This window comes from Heterocephalus glaber, unplaced genomic scaffold (assembly GCF_053883595.1).
Source record: "Heterocephalus glaber isolate CG9 unplaced genomic scaffold, H.glaber_assembly_v1.0 deba00001610, whole genome shotgun sequence".
Classification (NCBI taxonomy): Eukaryota; Metazoa; Chordata; class Mammalia; order Rodentia; family Bathyergidae; genus Heterocephalus; species Heterocephalus glaber.
In genome coordinates this window covers 24383112-24406897 of record NW_028258381.1, presented here as the reverse complement: position 1 = coordinate 24406897, position 23786 = coordinate 24383112, and the positions used below count along the sequence as shown (strand labels likewise).

Genomic DNA, 23786 nt, shown 5'->3' with positions numbered 1-23786 from the left:
ATCAAGTCTGAGCTTCCCATCTGAGATTGGAGGTAAAAATAAGTTGGCAAGCAAGTGCTACACTTATCCGTATTGATAGCTTAACAATGGAGTTTATAGAGATGATGGGCCCCAGTCTGACTGGGATTCTGGCTAGCTGATCCCTCCACTTTCTTGTAAATCAAATCTTTTCCTTTTTTTTTTTTCTGACTGGTAATCACACTCAGGCACGTTCTTGTACATGCAAGGCAAACCCTGTACCACCTCATAAAGAATGAAAGAGGGCTATTAGAACTGCTTCATAAAGTGGCAAGAACGATGAGATAAATGTGTTGAAAGCGAGGGGGACTGTTTTGAGGAGGGGTTCATGGCAATGTATCATTTGCTGTAATAAACTTTAAAAAAATATAAACATTCACTATATATTTTGATCACCTGTTCATTTACCATGTGATCCAGCCACTCCAATTTTAGATGTTTACTTGAGAGAAACAAAAGCATATACCCGTACAAAGACTTGTACACAGATATTCGTAGCACTTTTATTTGTAATAGCTAAAAATCAGTAATAGTCTAAATGGTCATTGACAGATGAACAGATACACAATTATGGTACATCATTATAATGGAATACTTACTCAAAATGAAAAGGGAACAAATTATTGCCACAGAAACATGGGCAAATCTCAGAATAACTATGTCAAATTAAAGAAACCATGTACAATGGGTTACACACTGTATGGCTCCATTTGTATGAAGTTCTAGCAAACACAAAGCAAGCTACAGAGACAGAAAGCAGGAGTTCTGGGATGGAGGATGCAAAGGATGAGACGGAAGGATCACCAAGGGGCATGAGGAAAATTTTGGGGGTGATGGACACATTAATTATTTCGTGTGAAGATTGTTTCATGAGTATACATGTAGGTCGAAACTTTAAATATGTGCCATTTAGGGCTTGCCAATTAGATCACAACTAACTGTTTAAAATAAAGGAGAACCTTAAATGGCACCTAGTGACTATAGTGACAAGATGGGAAGTCCTAAACTTTGCAGGAGTCCAGGAAAGTGTCTGAGTTTCCTGTCTGAAACTGGAGAAAAAAATCAGGTGGTAAGCAAGAGCCACAATTATCCTTGTTGATAGCTTAACAATTGAGTTAATAGCGATTCTGTGCACCAATCTGTCTGACATTCTGGCTAGTTTTTCTCTCTACTTTTTTGTGAATCAAACCTTTTTCGTTGTTGTTTGTTTCTTTTTGACTGTGCTGGGGAATCACACTCAAGTCCTCGTACATTCTAGGCAAACCCTCTGCCAGTGAGCTACACTCCCAGCCACAGAGACTTGTAACATCTTTGTACTAGGTTTTGGATGGACAGTATTTTTTACTTAAAATAACTTCGTGAAAGGCTTAGTGTTTGTTTTCATTTTCCAAACTGAGGGTGAGGAGAGTTTACTCACAAGTCTTGTGATAGATTTATTTTCCATTAATGTTGCCTATTTAGATAAATGGAAGATTTGGGATAGTGTTAATTTAATTTTGGAGGGGCTGAGAGAACCACGCACATTCATTAGCACTCACTAAATTTTCAGGTACTAAGGGCACCACCATCTCTTCCAAGTCACTGGTCAAGACTCAGGCACATAGCCAAGTGTGGTGGCACAAGCCTGTAGTCTCAGGACTCTAGGAGGCTGTGGCAGGAGGATCACAAGTTTCATCCCAGCCTAAGCAATTAAGAAACTTAGCAAGAACCTGTCTCAAAATAAAAAAAAAAAAAGGACTGGGGATGTAGCTCAGTGTGAAGGTGCACACACACACACACACACACACACACACACACACACACAAAAAGGGAAAAGAACATAGAAGAAGAAGAGCAGGAGGAGAAGGAAGAGAAGGAGAAAGAGGAAAGAAATTGAGATGGGGAGAACAAAAGTTTAAACTTAATACTTAATGTCCTTCATATTTTAATTTTACTGAGAGACTAAGGGTGGATTTTATTTAGATACTAAATGAAGGTTCTTTGAGTGTCATCACACATTGTGTTACTTGAAAGGTTTAATTGGTCATTTGAGTTCATTGCATAGTCTCTAAACCAAGAAGGGAACTCCACGTTAGTAGCTGCATCATCCCAACCTGGATTTCTTCACTCATTTGCCTTCGAAAGGTGGGATCCTGCCTCACATCTCCACCAAGTATGAGTGTATCCCTCCAAGCTCCCCGCCTCCCCAGTTTCTTCCTTCATGGGTCTCCACTGCCTTACGCATCCCTCACAGTCACTCACAGGGCACTGTGTCACGCAGATACTCCCACCACTGCCGAAGAGTGGAGTCCCCCATCATGTGGACGATGCGGCCAGCCAGGCAGCCCAGGATGCTGTCAGTGGTGGGGAAGGAGCGGCTGGAGCAGGCCAGAGAGTGCCACACATTTTGATGGTAGAAGCCAGAGGGCTTTGGGGCCAGGAGGCCAGGGCGGCATGGGGGCCGTGGGGACAGAGCTACAGGAGGGAGAAAACAGAACAGGCTATAGAATAACAGGAGCCAACATTAACCTCTTACAATGTGTCAGGTACTCTTCTATGCTTTACACACATGATCTCATTTAGTCTTTTATGAAACCTATGGAGTACTATTCTTACCTCCGTTTACAAGTGGGGACACGGGGCACTGGAACGATAAGAATTTGTCCATGATTAAGAATAATGAAGGGAAAAAAGAAGAATAATGAAGGGATCAAGAGATGGAGGGAGGAGACGGGAGGGAGGGGGTGAAAAAAGAATAAGAATGTCCTATGTACATGTGCCAACACCACACAAGGAATATAATCGTAAGGCACTGCAGGGCCGGGGATGTAGCTCAGTGGTTTCGCCACCTGCTGCGCAAGCGCAAGGACCTGAGTTCCATCCCCGCTACCAAAAAAAAAAACAAACACAAAAAACGAAGGCCCTGCAAATGAATAATAATAAAAATTTAAAATTAAGAAAAAGATTGGCAGTTTCTCAAAAAATTGCAGATAGAGTATTATATGATCCAGCAATCCCAATTTTGGGGTTATGCTCAAAGGAATTGAAATCAGGATCTCAAAGAGATATTATCTACACTCCCATATTCATGAATCATTATTCACAACAGCCGAGACATAGAAACAACTGAGTGTCCATCAATGGGTGAATGGAGAGAGAAAATGTCACACACACCACACAATGGAATATTATTCACTCTTAAGAAAGGAAATCCTGCCACTTTTGGAGGATCATGGTCCACACATTATATTAAGTGAAATAAGCCAAACAAAGACAAATACTGTGTGATCTCACTTATAAGTGGAGTCTAAAAAACTGAACTCAGAAATAGAGTAGAACAGTGGTTTCCAGGGACTTAGGAGGGGAAAAGGGTCAAAGTGTATAAACTTTGAATTATAAGACATATAAGTTCTGGGGATCTAAGGGTACATCCTGGTGACTACAGTTGATAGTATCATAGTGTAGACTTGAAATTTGCTAAGAGAGGAAAGGTTAAGTGTTCCTATCGATCAAACACACACACACACACACACACACACACACTGCTGCGGGAGACTACAATATGGATTATGCCCAAAGCAGGCTGTAATCGGTGCAAGCTGTAAAGAGGTAACTTCTCAATTGGCTTGTTTTGAGAAGTAAGTCCACCTGAAGCCTATGTGCTGAGGTCAGAGTAACTCTCACCCAAATTCCATTCCCACAATTAAAACCTTCTTAACTAGAAGGACAAGGTTCTACTTACAACCCTATATTTTGTCTATTCTGTTCCTAATTCAAGAATGCTTTGTGTTGTCCTTTACAAGCCTTGCTTGCATTAGTATCCATAGTAACTGCACAACTTCAGGTCCTCACATGTGGTTTTCCTTTAGCATATAGCTCACCTTTACCCCAATTGATTACAAATAAAAATCAGTGGTTTAGACTGACCAGTGCCTTTGCTGGATGAGGAGCATTGGTTGTCCTGGCTCCCTGGTTTCTCTGTCTCTTTAGCTCTGTCTTTTAGTTAGTTAGTTTGTTTGTTTTTTCTTAGCCTTGCTCTGTAGCACCGAGCAGGAGATCAGAACCCAATGCAGAGGTCTCTGATACACACCAAAACAAAAAATGAAGGTAACTATGTGAGGTGATGGATGTGCTCAATAACTTAATTGTGTCACAATGTATACACATACCATATCACCTTGTATACCTTAAATATATATAATTTTATTTGTCAATTATTCATTAATGGAGCTAGAAAAGTAAAAGCTAAATAGATAAAGAAGGAAACCCTGCCATTTTGACAATTTGGATGAGCCTGGAGAATATTATGCTAAATGAAATAAGCCAAAGGACAAATAACACATGAGGTATCTAAACTAGACTCACAGAAGCAGAGAGTAGAATAATGAATGCTAAGGGCTGAGGAGGAAGGGGAAACAGGAAGGTGGTAGTGAAGGGATACAAAGTTTCAGGTATATAAAATGAATAATCAATCCTAGAGATTACTATACAGCATGAAATCTATAGTTAATAATAATATAGTTCAGTATAATTAATATACTGAATTGTATATTTAAAATTTTGCTAAGAGGGTAGATCTTAAATGTTTTAATCATATGCAAATAATAATAACAAAGAGGGCAGCAGGAAACTTTCAGAGATAATGGATATTTTAAAATATTTACAAAATATTTAATGTAAAATATCTTGTAAATGCAGTAGTGTGTTGAAGTGTATACTTTCTCTCAAGTATAAAATATGCGTACATGAAGGTATGAAGTGTCACCCAGTTACTTACACAATATGTAACATTCCTGCCGAGAAAAGAAACTTCCCTGTTTTAATCATCAAGCTTAAACAATTGATGTAAAAACAAAACAAAACAAAACAAAACAAAATTACAGTGCTCTGTATAGTAGTAAAGCTTCAAAACGAAAATTGAACTCCATGGCCACAATTGAGAATTTTAAATTGGATTTTCTCTTGATCTATTTATCAGTCCTATTACATTTAAGCTTAAAATTTAACTGCAGTGGAGTTGTGGATAAGTTTATAGCATGAATTGATAAATGATGATTTCACAGATATATACTTACATCAAACTCACCAAGTTGTATATATTAAATATGTGCAATTTCTGTGTCAATCAGACCTCAGTGAAGTGATTTTTTTAAAAAAAGAATAGTGATGGGCAGGGATAACATTTGAATCCAGGAAGCCTGTTGTTAAGAGTCCATACTACTAACCTTTATACTATTCCACCCTGGCAGGGAGAGGCTAGACTCTCAGTCAAGGAATAAAAGCCACCTAGGTCTATTACCACCCAATCCCCAGCATATCCCAGCCCTACTCACCCAGACTGGTGTTTATTGGGGCTGCAGGTCTGACTAGGATTGGAGAAATACCCTGAGAGAGCAGCTTGTCAGTCACATTCCTAGAGAAACAGGAGAGCCTGCATTGAGGGATGTGATCAGGTGAAAGTTTAAGTTGCTAGGGCATATGATGATTGACTTGTCATCTCTATTCTGCCTAATTTCAAAAATAAATGAGATCATTACAATATAATTAGCACATTGATACTTGAGACAATCACAACAGAGAAAAAATGATGGAAAGAACAGAACAATCTTATTTTATGATGTGATAAAAATATAATCTTACCTCTGGGATCTTCCTCCCCAAGACATACAACACTAGTGTAATCATAAGGAAAACAGACAAATTCCAATAGAAGTGAATCCAACAATACAATCAACTAGTACTTCTCAAAATTGTCAGGGTCATCAAAGACAAAGTCAGAGATGCTTTCACAGCCCAGAGAGCTTAAGGAAACAGGATAGGATAAAGAGTTTAATGAAACAAGATAACTAAATATAATGTGACAACCTGAATGGGAGCCTAGAAAAGAAATAAAAGACATTAGTTAAAAATTAAGGAAATCTAAATAAACAATGGACTGGAATTAATAATAATGTGCCACAATTGGCTCATGAATTGTAACAGATATACCACAGTCATGCAAGATGTGAAAAATAGGGGAGACTGTAGGGGAAAGGAAAAAATGAGAACTTCCCATGCTATTGTCTCAACTTCTCTGTAAATCTAAAACTTTTTTTTAAAGTCTATTAATAAAAATTCCATCCACAGATGTTTACCTACTATGAAAATGTTTGCCTACAAAAGTCTTATACATCAACATTGGCAGCTGTTTTATCCATAATAGCCTAAACCTGGGGAAAAAACCCCTCAAATGTTCATCAAGAAGCGAATGGATAAACAAATTGTGGTATATCCATACAGTGCAACACTCTTCAGCAATAAAAAGGAAAGAATTACTAACACCCAGCAGCAGCATGGATGAGTCTCCAAAACATTTCACTGAGCAGAGGAAGCCAGGAAGAGTGTGTGCCATATGACTATTTTTATGGAGTTGTAATTCTAGAATTCATAATTCTAGTCATAATTCTAGAAAATGCAAAACTAGTATTTACTGTCAGAAGGCAAATCAGTGTTTGCCTGAGGCTGGAGACTAGTAAAGGAAATGGTGAAGGGCACAAGAGAACTCTGGAGTGGTGGAAATGCTCTATATCTTTATTGTGGCAGCAGTTACATGGGTGTGCACATTCATTAAAATCTATGGACATGCACACTTGAAACATGTCCATTTATTTTATCACATGTACATTATACTTTAATGTTTAATCAATCACAGTAAGATTATTGGCTACTGAGAAATACTAGAATTAGACAAATAGCTACTGAATATCTTAGTAAATGTTTGTTGCACAAATGTATGAACTGTTGTCTCTAGAATTAATGAGCTCCAGTTCTAGTGGTGACGGAAATACTACTGGGCAATTCTTCTATCTGAATCCTGGTAGATGCCTCTCTCATTCTCCAAAGCTGGTGTTAGGAGCTCGCCATTTTCTTCTCTTCAATTCCTTGGGTAGCATCTTGTATTTTGCAGAGAAGCTGTTTCACATTTAACCCCCTTAACAAAAGATGTATCTACTTCTCATTCTCGCTTCCTCCTTGCCCTTCTGAAAGGAAAGAGGTGACATTGTATCTAGATCCCGAAGTAACCTCTTTCCTCTTCTTTTACATTGTGCCGCATTCATTTTTTTACATCATCTTTAACTTATTCTTCCCAAGCTCTTCTTTTTTTCAGAATATAAACAGAGTGCACATACATGAATACATGCTTCATGAAATAAAGCCACTCCACTTTTCTGTAGCTGCAACTCCATCTCCTTTCTCCATCTTCTGTGTAGGACAACTTCTTGAAAAACTATCTATCTTCTGTGCATGTTTTTAAAAATTATTGTGTACTTGACATCCAGTTCTACCAGTTCTTAACATATTTCCAGATATGAATCAGATCTTTCTTTTAAAAAGAATAGTTCAACAGCTAAAATTTTAAAATAGTATTAACACTCAGTGCTGGGGAGAACACAGAAAAACTGGATCTCTTAGGATGTAAAATCCTAAGGCCATTCTGTGAAATAGTTTGGCAGATTCTTATAAAATTAAACACCCACCAGTTGCACAATTGAGAAATTGCACTCAGACAAAGGAACATTTATGCTCATACAAAAGCCTCTATATGAATATTCACAGAAGCTTTATTAATAAGAGTCAAAAGCTGAAAACACCCCCAAATTTCCTTTGATGCATGAGTGGTTAAACGAACACATACAGTGACATCTCAGATAGCAAGGAAAAGGAATGAATTATTGATACATGCGATAACTCAGGTGGATTTTAAGGGCATCATCTCTGGTGAAAAAATCCAATGACAACTGACTGCACACTGTATGAGTCCATTTATATAACATTATAGAAATAGCAGAAGTGTGGTTCTGCTGCCTGCCTCGCAAGCACAAGGTCCCAAGTTCGATCACCAGTACCAAAAAAAAAGTATAGAGATGGAGAGCAGAGTAGGGTTTCCAGGTGACAGGAACAGGACTCAGACAGTGGGAGTGTGGAAAGAGGGCAGCAGAAGGGATTTCCTGCATGGTGACGGGAGCTTTCTGTATCTTGATTGTGCTGTTGCTTACATAAATCTATTGCGAAGAAACACACACACGAGTATATATATAAGCTGGTCAAAACTATAGGGCCAGGGATTTTGCTCAGTGGTTTCACTGCCTGCTGCGCAAGCGCAAGGACCTGAGTTCAATCCCCAGTACCAAAAAAAAAAAAAACAACCAACTAAATAAAATTTGTAGTCTAGTTAATAGAATTGTACCAATGTTAATTTTCTTGTTTTGATATTACACTTCATATATATGAGGTGTTACCACTGGAGGAATCTGGGGAAGGAGATTATACCATTCTGTGTACTATTTTGCAACTTCTTGTGAGTTTATCATTATTTCACAATAAAAAGTTAAATTTAAAAAAAGTAAGAAAAAGATAAAAGCAGCAAATAAATATATGAAAAACTGTTCAACATCACTGCATATTCAAGAGATGCAGATGAAAACAGTACTGAATTCCACCTCACCCCAGAAAGAATGGCTGCTATCAAGAAATCATCCAATAACAAATACTGACAGGGGTGTGGGGAGAAAGGAACCCTTCTCCATTGTTGGTGGGAGTGCAGACTAGTGCAACCACTGTGGAAATCAGTATGGAGATACCTCAAAGAATTAGGCTTAGAGGTCCCATTCAACCCAGCTATCCCCCTGCTGGGTATCTTCCTAAAAGAATTAAAAGAATCATACCACAGTGATATATGTGCACCCATGTTTATAGTGGCACAGTTTGTAATAGCGAAAGCTTGGAAACAGCTCAAGTGCCCATTAACTGGAGACTGGATAAATAAGATGTGTTTTTTGTTATAAAATGGAGTACTACTCAGCCATAAAGAACAAGAAACTAGAGTCATTTATAGCTAAATGGATGCATATCGAGCCCATCCTCTTAAGTGAAATAAACAGGACACGTATGTGTAAATACCAAATAGTTTCCCTAGTGTGAGAAACTGATAGTGTAATTAAGGATACACACAAATGAAATGGCCTAATAACATATTTCTCGGATTGTGTTTCCATCGCGTGTCATATGACTGTATTGAAATTTAAATTAGGGAGAAGCTTGCCTTATGTAGAGTCTGCTAACTGGAGTTTTTTTCCAGACCATTATCTGTTCAATGTTGGTTTTGGGGATCTTTCTGAAACAAATTACATCCTCTGGTGTCTTGTAGGTGCTTGAGATGTTTTTTTAAATTATATGGAAAAATGTTTAAGTGCTTTTCAGTTTTGTTTTGGTTGAGTTCTATGGTATTTGAATATTATTGTAGGTTTTTTTCCCTTGCATTATTTTTCTTTGAATGGTGTTAATTTTTGTATTTGTGTGTGTTTGATAATAAAGGTTTTTTTTAAAAAAAGAAAAAAGAAGTAAGAAAAAGATCATTATAGGTATCACAAAGGCATCCCCTAACCACTGTCCATTCCCATTCCATTCCTCACAAAGATAAAGTCACTATTGTCAACACAGTGTTTATATTCTCATCTACATTTTATGCATTTTACTTTATTTACTTATTTTGGTACTAGCAATTGAACTCAGGACCTTGCACTTGCCAGGCAGGCATGGTGCCACTGAGCTACGTACCCGGCCCTACCTTTGATATATAATGTATCTAAAATACAAAATAGAATTGGTTGCAAGGTTTTAAACTTTGAAGTTGGGCATGGTGGTGCACACCTGTAATCCCACTTGGGAGGCTGAAGCAGGAGGACTGCTGTGAGTTCAAGGCCAGCCTAGCTACATAGTGAGTTAAAGGCCAGCCTGAACTATATAATGAGACCCTGTCTCAAAAATATTATTGAAAGACGATATTTTGGTTTCAATTTAAATTTTCTTCATTGTTCATGATGCTGAATATATACTTATATTTTTATTCACTATTCACATTTTTTTTCTGTGATTTTTTTTTATTTATATCTTTTGCCCATTTTTCTAGGCCGGGTCTTGCTCTAAATTGTTAAATTGCCCAGGCTGGGCTCAAACTTACAATCCTCCTGCCTCAGCCTGCCAGAGTGCTGGGATTATAGGCATGTACCAGCACACCTGGCTCTTGATCCATACCATTTTTTCTTATTGTTTTATAGGATTTCTTTATTTACTCAGAGTATTATTCTTGTATCAATTATATGTGTTATAGATGTTATCTCAAAATCTATGCGAGCCTGACTTACATTATGTTTATGGAACATTTTATAACAAAGATTTTAAAATTAGCCTAACTTACCAGTATTTTCCTTTATGACACTAAAACAATATTTTCTCAATCCCAAGACATAAAGGTATTTTCTGTTTTTATATTTTTTGAGTTTTGTGGTGTGCTTTTTACAGTTAGGTCTTTAATCCTCCTGACAATGATCTTTCTGTATAGTGTAAGGTTCCAATACAATTATATAATTTTCTATTTCTTAGCTATTTAATATTTTTTCTGTTTATTTGAATGCCTACTATGTTTATATAAACATAGTGTGTGTATATATATTTGTGTGTTTAGTTACATTCATGGATCTAGTCCCTTCCAAGATCTACTTAACTATGCCTAAGCAGGTGCTACAAAGTTAAGAAGCTTGTCTAAAACTATTTCATACAGAAAATTTGAAATATAAAGAACTGGGAAATGGTATAACAATACCAAGCAAATTGAAGCTGTTATAGCAATATTAATATCATAAAAATTACAAGTTTAGGCAAAAAGCAAAAAATAAAATGAATAATAAGTAATAGCCCAAAGAAAAAGGTGAATGTGTATATCAACATAGCCTGGAAATGTATAAAGGGAAAACCGCTGGATTACAATGAGAAATTATCAAACCTATAAATCTGCAAACTATATAATGCATTTATGTCTGAAACAAATAGATTAAGCAGATATAAAAGGTCAGTGAAGATAAAGATGTTTGGGATTAAAAAATTAACAAGCTACATCAAATAGGTTCAGAATTCCTTTCAGAAGCATAGGATATAAATTATTTTCAAGCAAATGTGGACTACAAACAAAAAAACAGCATCATTTGTTGAGTCAAAAAAAATTTTTAGTTCTAATTTTAAGACAGGCTCTTGCTAGGTCACTAAACTGTCCAGGCTGGATTTGAACTTTTGATCCTTCTACCTCAGCCTCTCAAAGTTCTGGGATTGCATGAATACACCACCATGCCTGGCAGGTCACAAATGAATTCTAAACAAATTTCAAAGTATCAATATCAGAAAAATTTTATGTCCAGTCAAAACGCAAATAAATTAGGAAAAAACAATAAAAAGATGCCCACTTTTAAATTTCGAAAACTTTAAAAATAATTCCTAAATAATTACTGTAGAAATTATAAGATATATAAAATGGAATAAAAATAAAGCTCCTATACATAAAAATTTGGAGAATGCAGCTAACGCTCTACTCGAAGGAACGTTGATAGCCTTGATGATTTTTATTCCATAAAAGGGAGACTGAAATAGGTCAAGTGTTCTGAATCATGAAACTAGAAAAAAAGGAAGAGGTTCTAGAAGAAGTTAAAGACACGAATGTTAACGATATGATCAGAAACTAATGAAATAGAATGGGGAGCTCCTTTTCTGGTACTATGGCAGATCTAGTTATTCACCATAAACTTTACTGAAAATTCTGGACATAATAGTTTGAAATTCACTTAAATTATTGAATATCTAACAAAATAAAAATGAATTGTTAAATTAAAATCTAAATGAAGGCAAAAATCCAGAGAAGTAAATGAAGCTTGAGCTACTTTTGCCCTGAGATGGTTTGCTTTGTCTTGAATACCTGTCTCTTATCTTCCCCAGAGAAGCTTTCTTTTAAACCTAAGATCTACTGTAACCTTCTCTGCATGTATAGCCTAAACAGGTTACTGTGGTATATTTCTGCCTAGCAATTTCTGTCACACAGTAGGTGCTCTACAAGCATATATTGAATGACAGTAGCGATAAATGAATGGCTTAAATGGTGGGAGGCCACTGCATCACTGGGGCAATGTTTAGAAGGAAGGATGAGGCTTAGGGCTGAGATACATATTCCAGAATTTCTTACCATGCCAGTAGGTCCTCATCATGTCGTGTCGTTACTTTTAGGTAACTCCCGCTTGAGTGACCAACTAAAGAGTCACAGGGCAAGGTAGGAGGTTGAGCACAGAACCAGAGCTCACCAGAAACTGCATCCTTGTACTGGCAGGTAGATCTTTTAGCACCAGTTGACTGAGGGTCAATATTGCAAATCACAGTCTCTTCACGCCCTTGTATTCCTCGGAAATATCCTCTAAAATCGACTGTGGCTCTTTTCTCTCTCCAGATTCTTCGCAGAACCCCAACTGCCTCACTGGAGTGGACCAGCCTCACTTGCACCTGGGCCCTCCCAGCCCAAAGCAGGGGGAAGGACAAATGGTATGTGCCATTCTCCAGATCCTGGACGTCCCCCGGGACCCCTGCTTTCAATTCCAGACCCAGTAGTTGTGCTCGAAACAGATCTCCACCATGGGTCTTGGGTCTGCCCCAGTGGTCCCTGGCCACAAGGACAGCCTCCAGGTAGCCTCCCAGGGTGTAGCTGGCCTGGGTGGGACCCTTCAGGTGGTAGGTGGAGGTCTGGGGGCTGGTGGAGGCCAAAAGTTTCGCCCCATCTCCCGGGGTTGGAGGCCAGTACAGAAGGGATGTCAAGTTGCTGAGCACCTGTGGGAGAGAATCCAAGAGGAAGGAAGGTTCCATGAAGCTAGAAGCAAATTTAGAGACAGGACGGGGTCCCGGGGGCCGGTAGGTGATGCTATCAGGCCAGAACATCTGGAGATAGATTATCTGTGGGTAGAGAAAGAGATCTGTTACTGGTTTATTTCTCTCATTTGTTTTTCCTGGAAGCTAGTCACCAAAGCTAGTCCCCTCTGCTAGGGAAGACTCAGGAATTCTGTCTACGTACATCATGCTGTCTGTCACTCATAAGCCTGGCACCTGAGTCACCACCACCTTTATATGAAAGGAGCATCTCATACTGTGGAAAGAAGTCATGCAGACCCGGGGATTTATCTCAGTGGTTTCACCGCCTGCTGTGCAAGCACAAGGGCCTGAGTTTGATCTCTGGTATGAAAAAAAAAAAAAAAAAAGAAGTCATGAGTCTGGTTCAGCCCAACTGTTTTCTTCTCTCAGCCTTCTTATTCCCTCTACTACCACTCCACAACACCCACTGAGATATGAACAGGTCTGGATCCACTTTCACATTTCTAGTTTCCTTACTCCTCATGAATCCTTCTTACACCCCAGAACCTGGCATTCTAAGTGTCCCCCTTTTCCACCTGGTGCCTCTCTCCATCCACAGCCCTACCCACACCATTTCTAATCCAAATTTCCAATTGAGAGTTGGGGGTGGGCAAACCCTTTACTTGATGCTTTTGAGGATTTACAAAAATGACATGAGACCATTTCTCAATGAGCTCTCTTTCTTATTGGGGTCAGCTGCAACCACAAGAGATGCAACCACAGAAACCACTGGAAAAACAAGAAACTTTAGAAAAGCACAGAACAAGTGTGAGCTGAATAAAGGACAGAGACAGTAGATTCTTTTCTAGGAAGACACAGTATTTGCTGTGTCATGCAGCCTCCTCCAGAGGCCCAGATATTTTGGGAGTCATATTCTGAGAAACACAAAGTCACACATATAAACGAGAGAAGCAAAAAGATCCAAATGGGAAGGCAAGGTCCTAAATTCAATCCCCAGTACCAAAAAACAAAACAAAACGAAACAAAACAAAAAGATCCAAATGGGAAGAGTAGTAGAGAGAAGCCATGTTTTGTGTGACAGGGTGCTGGTGAATGAAGGGATTCCAGATCCTTTCTATTGTATACTCACATCTATCAATATCCTTTCTATATAAGCAAGTATAATTCACTTTAAAAAAAAAAAAAAAAAGCAATCCACTGACATCTCTCAAATTTCAGTCTGTGGGAAAATTCCCATTGTCTATCAAGTTTATACTATAAGTAAGAGTATGAGCTTCAGAGATATCAACCTCTACTCAGAAGACTTTTAGTGAAGCCATGTCTGTGCCATGAGGCATATCAATAACAAATCCTTCTTCTTTCACCATCTCCTAAATTGGCTATTTATTTATAGATGGGTCTCCTCTGTTAAATTGTAAACTTAGTAGAAGGCTTAGGGATAAGAATGTGGCCTTGAGTTAAAACCCAAGACACTGAATATAAAATCAACATTAAAAAATCCATAACTTTTCTATATACCAATAATGAATTACCTGAGAAAGAAATCAGGAAAACACTTTCATTCATAATAGCTTCACACACACATACACACACACACACACACACACACACACACAAATATCTAGGAATAAGCCTAACTAAGGAGGTGAAAGACCTCTACAATGAAATTACAAAACACCAAAGAGAGGAACTGAAGAAGAAATTGGATGAAAAGACCTCTCATATTAATGGATTGGCAGAATTAATATTGTTAAATACCATATTACTGAAAGCAATCTACAAATTCAATGCACTCTCATCAAAATTCCAAAGACAAGACAGGCATGGTGGTACATGCCTATAATCCTAGCACTTGGGAGGCTGAGGCAGGAGGACTACCACAAGTTCAAGGCCAGCCAGAATGACAAAGAAACAAACAAACAAATACAAAAAAAAAACCCAAAATATTCCAATGACATTCTTCACCTAGTAAAAACAATCCTAAAATTCATGTGGAAATACAAAAGATCCAGAAAAACCAAAGCGATCCTAAGCAAAGCAGCAAAACTGGAGGCATCACAATACCCAATTTCCACATACACTACAAACTTATAACAAAACCAGCATGATAGTGGCCCAAAAATTCACACATACACCAATGGAATAGAATAAAGTACACAGAAACACAGCCATGAAACTACAACCATCTGCTTCTTGACAAAGGGACCAAAAACATATGTTGGGGAAAAGACAGCTTTTTAAACAAATGGTACCAGGAAAGTTGGATATCCATATGTGAAAGATTGAAACTAGATCCCTAACTCCAACCCCATACAAAAATCAATTCCAAATGGATCAAGGCCTAGGTATCAGACCTGAAACTGAAACTGCTAGAAGAAAATATAGGGTTCCAAATGAATTTTAGGATTGTTTTCTCTAAATCTGTGAGGTATGCTATTGGTGTTTTGATGGGGGATTCATTAAATCTGTATAACAATTTTGAAAGTATGGCCATTTTCACCATATTGGTGCTGCTTACCGAAGAACAAGGGATATCTTTCCATTTTCTGATATCCTCGTCAATCTCCTTTTTCAGAGTACCACAGTTTTCAGTGTAAAGGTTTTTTACTTCCTTCATTAGATTGACTCCTAAGTTTTTCTTTTTATTTTCTTTTTTTTATGCTATTGTGAAAGGTGTGTTTCCCTAATTTCTCTCAGTGAATTTGTTACGCGTGTACAGGAATGCTATTGATTTTTGAGTGTTGATTTTAAATCAAGAAATCTTGTGGTGGAGTTTTTGGGGTCTTCTATGTACCATGTCATCTCCAAATAATGGTAATTTATCTTCTTCCTTTCCTATCCTTATTCTTTTTATTTATTTTTCTTATCTAATTGCTCTGGCTATGGTTTCCAGAACTATATTGAATAAGAGTGGTGACAGTGGACATCTTTGTCTTGTTTCTGATTTTAGAGTGAAAGCTTTCCATTTTTCTCCATTTAGTATGATGTTGGCTGTTGGTTTTTCACAGATGGCTTTTATCAAATTGAGATAAAGACCATCTATTCCAATTTTCTGTAGGATTTTTATCATGAGTGGGTATTGGACTTTGTCAGATGCTTTTTCTGCATGTATTGAGATGATCATGTGGTTTTCGTCCTTGGTTCCTTGAATGTGTGGATTACATTTATTGATCTGTGTATGGTGAACCATCCCTACATCCCTGGGATGAAACCTACTTGGTCATGGTGTAGGATCTTCTTGATGATTGCTGAATTCTGTTTGCCAGTACAGTGGACCTCTGAAATTTACAGGGGTTACATTTCTAGAGCACCTGTGAATTGTGAAAAACCGCAAATTTCACATATGGTCAGAAAAATGCCTGTAAATGCCTATTTTTATAGTTTAAACCCTAAATATGGTATGTCTCCCACAGTTAAGTAATTTAATTTAATAAAATACTGTATTAATAAAGCCTTAGAAGGTGCAGGGCATTTTGGAGGCATCTTAGAGATCTTAGGGCTTTAAGAAGAAGAAAACCAAGAATACTTGAGATAGTACACTAAGTATAGCAACCTGATAGGATGCCAGAATGCTAGTGCCATCTGTCGGAGATGGGTTACAGGGCAGCTGCCAGCCAGCAGCAAGGAGAACTGAATAGTGCTCTCGGATTGGCTACTTGCAAAGCCCTCGCCCCCCCCAAAAATTGTGGAGGGTATTTGCAGCTCTCGAGAAATTGTGGGGTTTTCAAGAACAATTATTAGGTTCTAAGGAAAAATCCCCAAACCACCAAGGCTGTGAACTCTGTACTGTGACTTTGGAGGGTATACTGTATCTTACTGAGGATTTTGGCAACTATGATCATTAGGGAGACAGGCCTGTAGTTCTCTTTTTTGGTTGGATCCTTGTCTATTTTTAGTAGCAGGGTAAGGCTTGCTTCCAGCAATGAGAGTGGGTAGGTAGGCCCTAACTATGCGGAAGGGAGTATTGCATCCCCTTCAATTCATTAAAGAGTTTGAGGAATAGTGGGATTAGATCTCTAAATTTCTTGTAGAAATAAATATATTAAAAAATGTCCAACATCACCGGTCAGTCAAGAGATGCAAATTAAAACAATGCTGAGTTACATCTCACTCCAAAAGAATGGTTATTATCAAGAACTCAACCAGTAACAAATGCTCATGAGGCTGTGGGGGAAAAGGAACCCTTCTCCACTACTGGTGGGAGTGTAGACTGGTGCAACCACTGTGGAAATTAGTGTGGCAATTCCTCAAAAAACTAAAACCAGGGACCAGGGATTCAGCTCAGTGGTGCCACCACCTGCCTCATAAGTGCAAGGACCTGAGTTCAATCCCAGGTGCAAAAAAAACAAAACAAAACTAAAACTGGAGGTTCCATTTGACTCAGCGATTCCCTGCTTGTAGTATTCATGAAAGAATTAAAAGCATCATAACACAGCGATATATGCACACCCATGTTTATGGCAGCACAATTTGTAATAGCTAAATCTTGGAAACAGCTCAAATGCCCAACATATGAATGGATAAAGAAGAGGTGGATTAATTCAACGGAGTACTACTCTGCCATAAAGAAGGATGAGCTTGAGATATTTGTAGGTAAATGGATGCCCATCAAGACTGTAATCTTGCCAGGGATTTAGCTCAGTGGTTCCGCTGCCTGCCTCGCAAGCGAAAGGACCCGAGTTCGATCCCCGGTACCAAAAAAAAAACAAATTGAAAACTTTGGGCTGGGGACTTAGCTCAGTGGTTCCGCCGCCTGCTTCGCAAGCGCAAGGACCTGAGTTCGATCCCCGGCACCAAAAAAAAAAAAAAAAAAAAAAAAGACCGTACTCTTAAGGGAAATAAATATGTATAAATATCACATTGTTTCTCTGGTGTGAGAAACCAAAAGGGTAAATAAGGACCAAAATGTATAAGAGATGTTGTGAAATAAGAAGAAATTGTTCAGGGGCTGGGGATTTAGCTCAGTGGTTTCACTGCCTGCTGCTCAAGCACAAGGACCTGAGTTCGATCCCTGGTACCCCACCCACCCCAAAAAAAGAAGAAATTGTTCAAAAGGGGAAAGGGGACTAGGGAGGGGGGAGGGAGAAAGGAAGGAAAAGGAAAAAATGAGAAAAGAAGGAAAAAATGGAAACAAAGCTTTGTAAATAAAGAGGGGAAGGTGACGAAGGGAGGGGAGAGAAATGGGAAAAAAAGAGGAAGCAAGATATATCACGTAAGGTACAAATCCCCTATGATGAATGTGATTATTATGTATATCTAAATTGTACCAATAAACTTTAAAAAAAAGTAGAAGAGAGATTATTAAACAACAAGAAGGACATAAAGGGAAGGTGTAAGAAAGGAGAATAGGGGAGGATATGATCACAGTATGTTTTGTGCACATAGGAAGATACCACATGGAAACCCAATCTTTTGTGAAAGTTGTTCACAGGTGCTAATACAATTATATTTTTGAAAACCCAAGACAGGGGCCTTTTACATGATGACGTGCGTAAGTAGAGGAAAACCTATGCTATGGCAACATAAATAATGAAAGAGGAGTTCAAATTCAGATCATGAGTTAACAGGATTATGGCTTTGATCATTTTGGTAAAATGAATATTGGCCTTCCAAAATGTCCATGTTGTAATCTTTGGACCTTACATGCCAAAAGGGACTATATATATATAATTTTTATTATTTTATTATTTTATGATAGGCGTTAGCTTGAAATTAAAAAAAATTTTTTATCTTTTGTACCAGGAATCAAACTCAGGCCTTTGTGTTTGTGAGGCAGGCACGGAAACACTGAGCTAAATCCCCAGCCCTCACCTTCGATTTTGTAGAATAGAGGCTGCCCAAAATCGTGAACCACAAATGAAATCCAACTAGATGTATAACTTAATTTGTTGTAATTTTGTCCTTTGACAACTTTCTGAAAGGCAGAAATACTTGTGCATTTTCTTAATTAAGCTAGAAAAGGGTTGTTGACATTTTCTAACATGGTGGAGGGCAATAGAATCAATTCAAACAGACTTTGTAGACTCAGGAATTTCAAAATCTTACTGGCAGTTGAGAAACCCAGGGATCATTTTGCACAACAACAGATCAGAGAGGCCTGAAAGTAGGTAGTACTATAACAATGAATGCTTAAGAGGTTCAGGAAATTATATGAAAATCTACCTAAATACTGGGCTCCTGGATTGGAGAATCCATATTGCAAAGATGTAAATGCTACTCAGATTTACCTGTATGTTCAATACACTTCTCATCAAAATCTCATCAGTGTTATATCTGTGTGTATAACAGAGAAGCTGACTGTAAAATTTATAAGTAAATGCAAACCTTTTGAAATAGACATGACAGTTTTCAAAAGCATGAGGTGAAGACTTATTAAGACTTTTCGCAGACCTACAGTAATTAAGATGATGAGGTACTGGTACAGGAATAAACAAATAGGCCACCGGAACAAAATAGAGCACCTAGAAATAGACCCACACTTTTAGAGACAGTTGATGGGACCCAAAGTGACACTGAAAGATAATATAGAAAGTTTTTGTTGCCACAAGTAGTTTTAGGACAGACAGTCAGATATCCTTACGAAGAAAAAAAACTGGATCACTTCCTTGTAACGTTGACAAAAATCAATTCCAGGCATGTCATAAGTCAAAATCTCCTAGAAAATAACAAAGAAGAGTTTCCCTGCTTTGGAATAGGGGAGATTTCTTAAACAAAATACAAAAGTACTAACCATAAAGGAAAAGATTGATAAATTGATCTAGACTAGAATTAAATACATAATTTCCTTTCATTGAAGGACACTATCATAGAGTGAAAAACGAAACAGAAAGTCAGAGAAGATATTTGCAACACACATATAAAACACATAAAAGAGCTCACATCCAAAAATCTATAAAGAATTTCTATAAATTGATAAGAAAAAGAAAGGCCACCCAATTAAAAGTTAATAACAGCCGGGGATTTAGCACAGTGGTTCTGCTACCTGCCTTGCAAGCTCAAGGACCCGAGTTCGATCCCTGGAACCAAAACAAAAACAAACAAACAAAAAAAATTGGTAAATATTTAAAAAATAAAAATAAAAAAAATAAAAGTTAATAACAGGCATTTCACTCAAAAGGAGAATTCAAAAGATCAGTAAATACATGAGTAGATGTATTATTAAGATGAATTAGTAAGAAAATAAATGTAAGTTAAAACCATAATGGAATACCTCTACATATTCAAAGAAAGGATAAAATTAAATGACAAACAATAACAATGTTGGCAAGGATGGGAAGCAACTGAACCTCTCGTGCTGTGTGAGAAGAACAAATTGGAAAAACCACTTGGAAAACTCTCAGTATCTACTAAAGTTTAATGTATACATAGTCTAGGACCAAGCAGTTTAGCTCATAGGTATAACATACAGCATACCCAATGGGGGGGGGGGGTGTGCCTGTTTATAGTAGCAGTATCTTTTTTTTTTTGGTACCGGGGATTGAACATGGGACCTGGTGCTTGCAAGGCAGGCGGTGGAATCACTGAGCTAAATCCCTGGCCCAGTAGCAGTTATCTTAACTAGCCCCAAACTGAAAACAACGTACATATCTATCAACAACAGAACAGATAAGTGAATTTGGTATTTTTATATACCAAAATACTGTTATGACATCAAAATTAACAAACTACATCTTCACATGATAACATAGATGAGTCTTCCAAAAATATTGTACACATGAAGTACATGGTCTATGATTACTTTTCTTTTTAAATTAATTTTATTAGTACATTTTAGGTATACAGTATAATGACATTCATCTTTGGAGATATGCACCTTTACATAATCTCTCTTGGTCCTTATTTTTCCCCCTTCCCCTGCCCTCCCTTCAACCCCTCCATCTCTCCCTACTTACAAAGATTTTGTTTCCATTCCCTTCTTTCCTTTCCCCTACCCCATGATTACTTTTCTGAGACTCAAAAGCAGGCAAAAATTCACAATAATGTCAAAAGTCCAGGTGCCCATTTTATGTCCAAGAGGGTGGTAGTGTCAGGAATGGTGGCACAAGAGGAGGATTCTAAGGGTGATGGTAATTTCTATTTCTTGACTTGGACTGCAATCACATAGGTGTGGTGTCTGATTTTCATTAAGCACTTATGACTATATGTATTTTTATGCGTGTTATAGTTTAACTTCTTTTAAAGAGTGGAAAGTTTTGACTGCTATACATAAAAAAACTCACCCTTTCATTCAGTACAAAGCTATTCTACAAATGAAATCGACACTTTCTTTAGACTTGATTGTTAAGGATTTAGGATTTCCCTATTAAACTCTCTGCTCTTAGAATAAAGGCCAATTTATGAAACTATATTGCAAATCATCCACTTTTTAAAAGAAGAGTAAAAATATTGTTATTTCTATACAAAAATCCTACTGTTGAAATATCAACAACTCTCTCAACTATTATATACATGAATGTAAACAGTCCACAAATTATCTACTGTTGACATTCTCCTTTCACCTGATAGGCAAGTGCTTTATTTTGAAGACCTTTTGGCTTCCTGCTACTCCTCAAAAGAGCCACAAAATTATGGTAACTGCAGCAATTGCTCACTTTCTCCAGATTGGATTTTTTTTTTTTTTCTGATTCCCTGCCTCTTTTTCTGCCTGCTAAAAAGCACAGCTGGACACCATAGACGTCCATCTTTTTCTTACACTGGAGCAGAAAATGTAAGGATAGAGAACCCTAGGCAGGGAAAGATGAGGGATGCCCCCACCCCCAAAGGAGTTTTTAGATAGGTGGCAGAACAAGGCTTAACCACCTGTGAAGCTCCGACAGCCTGCCGTTATGCTGTCCCCTGAAAAGCTTGGTTTGCTAAGATCAAAACGGAAAAAAGGAAATTTGACCCTAAGGTGTGAAAGCCCCCCAGGACCCTTCCCTAGTAAGGAGCCATATCAACCAATTAGACAATCAAGTAGGGGCGCCCTCAGCCCAGAGACAGGGTGGGTCCTTGGACACTATAAAATAAACCCCTTGAGCCCCTTTTCAACAGTGACTCCGTTTCGGGCGTTCCTGCCTGTCTCACTGAGAGAACCAGCTGTCCTCTTGCATGCTTGCTGAATCAAAGCACAACTTTGCTTCGCTGTAGGCAGCCTCCACCCGTCTCCACCCGCAACAAAAATATCTTCCAAAGATCAAAGAGTAAAGAACAATGTAAGTTGCTTATTCTTTTTTCATCATTGGAATTTCCTGAGAACAACCTCTTCTGATGTTAGGTTTTAGATTTCAGATAGACCTCAAGCACCAACTTGCTCAGCCCTCTCCTTCGACTGACACCATACTATGCAACTGTTGTCCCTGGAATCCCGTAGGGGTGGAGGAAAGAAGGCTGAGGGCTTCTCTGAGTCCCCTCTCCTAGCTAAGAGCACTTAACCAATCCAAATACGAGATTATACAGGGAGAGAAGATGAGCCAGCAACAAGAGAGGCTGCAGGCATGTGAAGTACTCACCCAAACCAGAAAGACCAACCCCACAGTCAAAATCTTGTAGCACTTGAATTGTCCCATGAACGGATACATGCTGCCCGGATTCTTCTTGAGTTGTCAGCATGAACCAAAGGTCCACGTAGAGCTTAAAGCAACACAGATTAACAGACTCTCCCATCATACGGGAGGAAGTTTACTGTGACAACTTTCCCATTTCGTGAACTTTGTCATGTGGCCTGTGCACATGTTCTGTCAGATAGTGTGCGGTCTCTTCCAGCCCCGCGTCTTTCAGTGATCCTCAGAGTCCACCCTTCCACGTCCCAGTTTTCTACCAGAATCCTAAAATCTCACGTCTAACCTTTGGAACTAACACAGACTCCTGTAAACAGACAGGTTTCATTCTGGCATGTTAAGCATGCCCCTGGGGCTCTGCACTAAGGCTGCTTTATACATGTGAGGAATTAGTACTTTCACAAGTGCTTTTTTTTTAAAAGTACCTGAGATAGAACTCAGGACCCTGCTTTGCAAGGCAAGTGCAGTGCCATTGAGCTAAATCCCCAGGCCCAGGAAAAATTTATTGAGAGAAAGACAACTTCTGCCTAAGACAGGAGGGGGACCGAAAAGTGGGTTACCACTATTTTAAAAATCTATTTATTAATTTTTAATTTTGAGGCAAGTTCTCACTAAATCACTAAATTCCCTAAGCTGGGTTTGAACCTGTGATCCTCCTTCCCTCAGCCTTCCACAGTACCGGGATTACAGGCATTCACCACCATGGCTGGTTCACAGCTATTCTAGACTCAGATATAGGCAATAATTCAGCATATAAAATGCCACCAGATGGGCCGGGGATTTAGTTCAGTGGTTCCGTCGCTTGCCTTGCAAGCGCAAGGACCTGAGTTCCATCCCTGGTACCAAAAAAAAATTTTTTTAAAAATGCCACCAGAGGACTTACTGTGTGTCATTCGCTTGCAAATTTTCATGGAATGTGTTAGAGTAAATTGAGGCACGACGGAGACCACTGAGTCAGGCGAAGTTAAAGCAACAAGCAGAGTTTATTTCAGCCTAGGTGTAGGTGAGCCAAGGGTGAAAAGACCGTTGGCCTCCAGGGCGGGGCGGAAGGAGACTTATAGGGTGGGTCGGGGAGGGGAGGAGAGGTCATCGAGGAGAGTGGAAATTTTTGAGACTTGTTCTCCACAGGCAGGTTGAGACTTGCAGAGGAGGAGGTCTGTGGGGGAACAGGATGCTTCTTGTGGTTGCTGGGCATCCGGGCCTGCAGGTGTTGCTGGGTGCAGGGGGTGGGGGGACCACATGTTCCTCTCCCCTGTGTTTTGGCTTCCTGTCTTGTTGCTGTACCTTTCTTCTAGGCATGAGGAGCTCGGTGCAGGGCTACTGTGGGGCCGGCTGCTGTGAGATGTTTTCTCTGTTCTGCTTGGGCAAGGGACCTGACAGAGTGTATTTGCTGTTTATCACAGTTGTTCTATTCATATGGGAGAACTTTGGCCAGGCAGATTCCCAGTGAAGGGAGATGACGTCTACCTGAGAGAGTCCACATAGATTTTCCAGAGCATGATGAGGTCTGGGGGAGGCAGGGCGGCACCCAGCATG

The 23786-nt window shown here is 38.7% G+C and overlaps 1 protein-coding gene across 4 annotated transcripts in view; it reads right to left on the bottom strand.

Annotated features, from left to right (window-relative positions):
- The window catches only part of LOC110343834 (NXPE family member 3-like), a 32175-nt gene extending 9685 nt beyond the window's left edge, over window positions 1–22490 (bottom strand). The window contains exons 1-4 of one of the 4 annotated variants that reach the window (XM_004840219.3): window positions 22203–22490; window positions 12044–12798; window positions 5331–5410; window positions 2260–2472 (exon numbers count right to left, since the gene is read on the bottom strand). In XM_004840219.3, coding sequence (XP_004840276.2) covers window positions 2260–2472; window positions 5331–5410; window positions 12044–12798; window positions 22203–22271 — 1117 coding nt within the window. In that variant the 5' untranslated portion in view covers window positions 22272–22490. Of the gene's footprint in view, window positions 1–2259; window positions 2473–5330; window positions 5429–12043; window positions 12799–22202 lie in introns of all 4 variants that reach the window. The other 3 variants (XM_087195791.1, XM_087195792.1, XM_021254527.2) reach the window with 3 other exon arrangements.
- Window positions 22491–23786: the final 1296 nt, after the last annotated feature.